This window comes from Fusarium tjaetaba (genome assembly GCF_013396195.1).
Source record: "Fusarium tjaetaba strain NRRL 66243 chromosome Unknown NRRL66243_c0000603, whole genome shotgun sequence".
Taxonomy (NCBI): Eukaryota; Fungi; Ascomycota; class Sordariomycetes; order Hypocreales; family Nectriaceae; genus Fusarium; species Fusarium tjaetaba.
The window spans coordinates 1-2,967 of NW_023501799.1; the positions used below are offsets into that span (position 1 = coordinate 1).

The 2,967-nt window shown below is 49.9% G+C and overlaps 2 protein-coding genes across 2 annotated transcripts; one reads left to right on the forward strand and one right to left on the reverse strand.

The window, feature by feature from the left end:
* Nucleotides 1-142: 142 nt before the first annotated feature.
* On the forward strand, nt 143-571 carry FTJAE_14189 (uncharacterized protein; the record flags this gene model as incomplete). Its single annotated transcript, XM_037347397.1, has 1 exon — nt 143-571. One exon carries the CDS (start codon nt 143-145, stop codon nt 569-571), a length of 429 nt encoding a protein of 142 aa, XP_037198801.1.
* Nucleotides 572-731: 160 nt separating this feature from the next.
* On the reverse strand, nt 732-2,801 carry FTJAE_14190 (uncharacterized protein; the record flags this gene model as incomplete). Its single annotated transcript, XM_037347399.1, has 4 exons — nt 732-1,414; nt 1,463-1,923; nt 1,972-2,248; nt 2,300-2,801. 4 exons carry the CDS (start codon nt 2,799-2,801, stop codon nt 732-734), a joined length of 1,923 nt encoding a protein of 640 aa, XP_037198802.1.
* Between the last annotated feature and the right edge of the window lie 166 nt (nt 2,802-2,967).

The window sequence follows — 2,967 nt, forward strand, 5'->3', positions numbered from 1 at the left end:
GGGCTCGGAGATGACTCCGCGGTGATGTCTACGGATAAAAGACATCAATCGAGTCTGCAGCAATTCAAATTATTCCCAGCCACGATTTACCACTTCTCAATAGGCGTCATTTGACCATAAACATCTATTTGAGTTGCACAAAATGACATCTACGCAATTACACGCTGACTGGACATCTTCTGTCGACAAGTACGAAGAAGGCTTTGAGAGCATCTTCATCGGCGAACCAGAAACAACCCGAGCCGATCTGAAACGTCTCTTTACTGAAGACTATACATCAATTGTGGACGGAAAATGTATCGACTTTCCCGAATTTGTCGAGCATATTCAACATCTGCGACAGGTTACGACAGCTATCAAAGTCCGAGTAACGCACTTTCTTCGCCGAGGGGACCAACTCGCCGAACGCCATTTCGTCACTGCGGAATTCTCCAACAAACCTCCATCTAGATATGAGGTCTTTCTTTTCGCGACTGTTGATGAAAGTGGAAGGATTGAGAGGCTGGTGGAGACGTTGAGGCAGATGGATGGGCTGGAGGAGCATAAACATCTAGGCAGCGCCAGGGCTTAAGTAGTTTACCTTAGGCAAAGTCAATGAGAAGGCTATTCGCAAGAGAATCTCGGGGCTTAGATTACTTTCCATCAATTATAATTATCATGAAGACTCCCAGGGTATAATGCTATCTAAACCTTACCAAAATAACAATAAACAACCAGAACAAAAGAAATGATTAGGTGTCCTTGACCGCCTCTATCAGCTTCCATTCCCACATCGTCTGATGCTGGATGCACTCTTGAAGAATCTCAGGATCTTCCCACCACCAACGTTCAGCGACGATGTATTCTCGCCAAACTTCCATCCAGAGCATACGGCCCACAAGATTACGAAGTTCTTGTCTCATTCCCTCTTCAGATATGTGACCTTCCCTCACATACTGAAGCTGAGTGTTGTCAAGAGGAATGGCAAAGAACTGTGTCGTCTCGATAGAATCGGGATCGACATGAAGTGATGCACCATTTAGCCAGAGAGGGAGTAGCTTGCTAGGGTTTGTGCAGCGAAAACTAGCTTCCAGATTAAAGAGGAGATGATCCTCAATCCACGCTCGGAGAAGAGGCCCGAGAGTGCTAGTGACGGGGAGGGGATCGATGATGGTGAGTTGTAATGAACCACCTGGCTCAAGACATCGATGGATGTTTCTTAAGAGAGCGGGGATGTCTTGTGAGGGCATAGCGAGAGGAAGACGCAGTGAGTGAACAGCTTCAATGGTTGATGGAGCGACGGGGAATGCGGAGGGTGATCTCACTGGCGTGAGGACAGGGTGAATATTGGGGAATGAAGCGGGTGATAATGGTGCTGCGGAGAGATGATAGACTTGCTTGCTGTGATTCACGGCAGCGAGGTATGAAGTCACAGCTGTGAAATGTCAGTGAATGAGCTGAATAAGTGAGTGAGATTGCTTACCAGGCGTTTCATAAAGAGCAAGAATCCTCTTCGGCGGATCCGCAGACTCATCATCGAGATCATCATCATTAATCTCAGAATATTCCGGTCCATCCATGTTGAACATAGCAGAGAGCATCCACTGCATCTTCTCAACCTCCAGATCCTGGCATAAACCTGGTGGATTATTAACACCCTGCGACTCAGCAAGACGTACAAGTCTGATCATATTGTCCTCTTTGGCAAGTTGCTTGACACCCAACTGCATCGCGTTGAGTTCCTTGGGGATGGTAGCTTCTGGCTCGGGGACAGGTTCGTCTGGGAATTGGAATGAGGGCTCTGTGGGCGTGCAGGCCCATTCACTTGGAGGCTGCCAACTATCGCTGCTTTCGACTCGTAGAGACGCTGTGGACGATGGCATGCGTCGTGGGGTCTTGGCTTTGGTTGGTGATCGACTGCTCTGTGGACGTTGAGGTTGAGATCTAAGTGAGATAAGTACATGACCGCGGTGAGCTGACGTGAAGACTGACTGAGTACTTGGTGAGCGAGCGCGATGCTTAGATTTGAAACTCGGCGTCGCCATTATGGTAACACCGCAATTGACGAGGTACGGTGTATCGTAGGACGTGCGTTGAGATGTTGTCGCTTCGGTACTTCGCGCGATGAACGAGTCATCGCTCAAAGCCTGAATGAGTGGCCATGGCTGTATGATGACACGCTCAAGGGTTTCTGTATCCCACGGCGCGGACGAGGATGTGAGTGTTGGTGAAGGCGGCTCAAGAAGCGTGTTATCCCCAATGTATACCTCTACCAAAGCATTAGCATAAAGTGAATGACATACCGCGCGACGTCGCAAACCTTGAGAGCGCTCCATAATCTGCCCATTTCGCCTTGCGCTGAGATCAACGACCCTCGCCATGTTCATCGTCGTCTGCTCACTCCCGGCCGAAAACGTCGAAGCCTCATCTGCCTCCAACTCATAATTCCCCGCCCCAGCGCTCGCTTTCGAAGACGTCGACGACACAGAATCATTCCCCCTCTCGGCATTCTTTCTCTTATTATAAAAGTTCCCAAACGACGGTGCTTCATTCGACGAGTTCGATCCACGACTAAAGATCGACCGCGCCTTTGTCGCAGATTTGGCCGTCGCCGCTTTATTCTCACGGTGTTCCTTTCGCGACTCCTTGGGAGCAGCCCAACTGACCTCCCACATGTTGAGGCGGTATCGATCAAGGTCTGAGATTCGGAGGGCGAGGTTCGACGCTGGTTTTCGGAGGATGGAGTAGAAGCGGCCGCGGGTGGAGGACTCTGACGATACCGCTGCTGCTGCGTCTGGTTCTGTTAATGAGGACGGCGCCATGGTGTCATGCATGCTGAGCTGAACGATAACAAACAAAAATAGCAAAAAGCTTGATGAGGGGAGACAGGGAACAGGGGGGGAGGGGGCGGAATTGTATGAGGGTTGCATACGAAATTAAACAAGAGAGAAACATACCCAGGGGATTGGGTCAAAAGGGGCGAGAGGG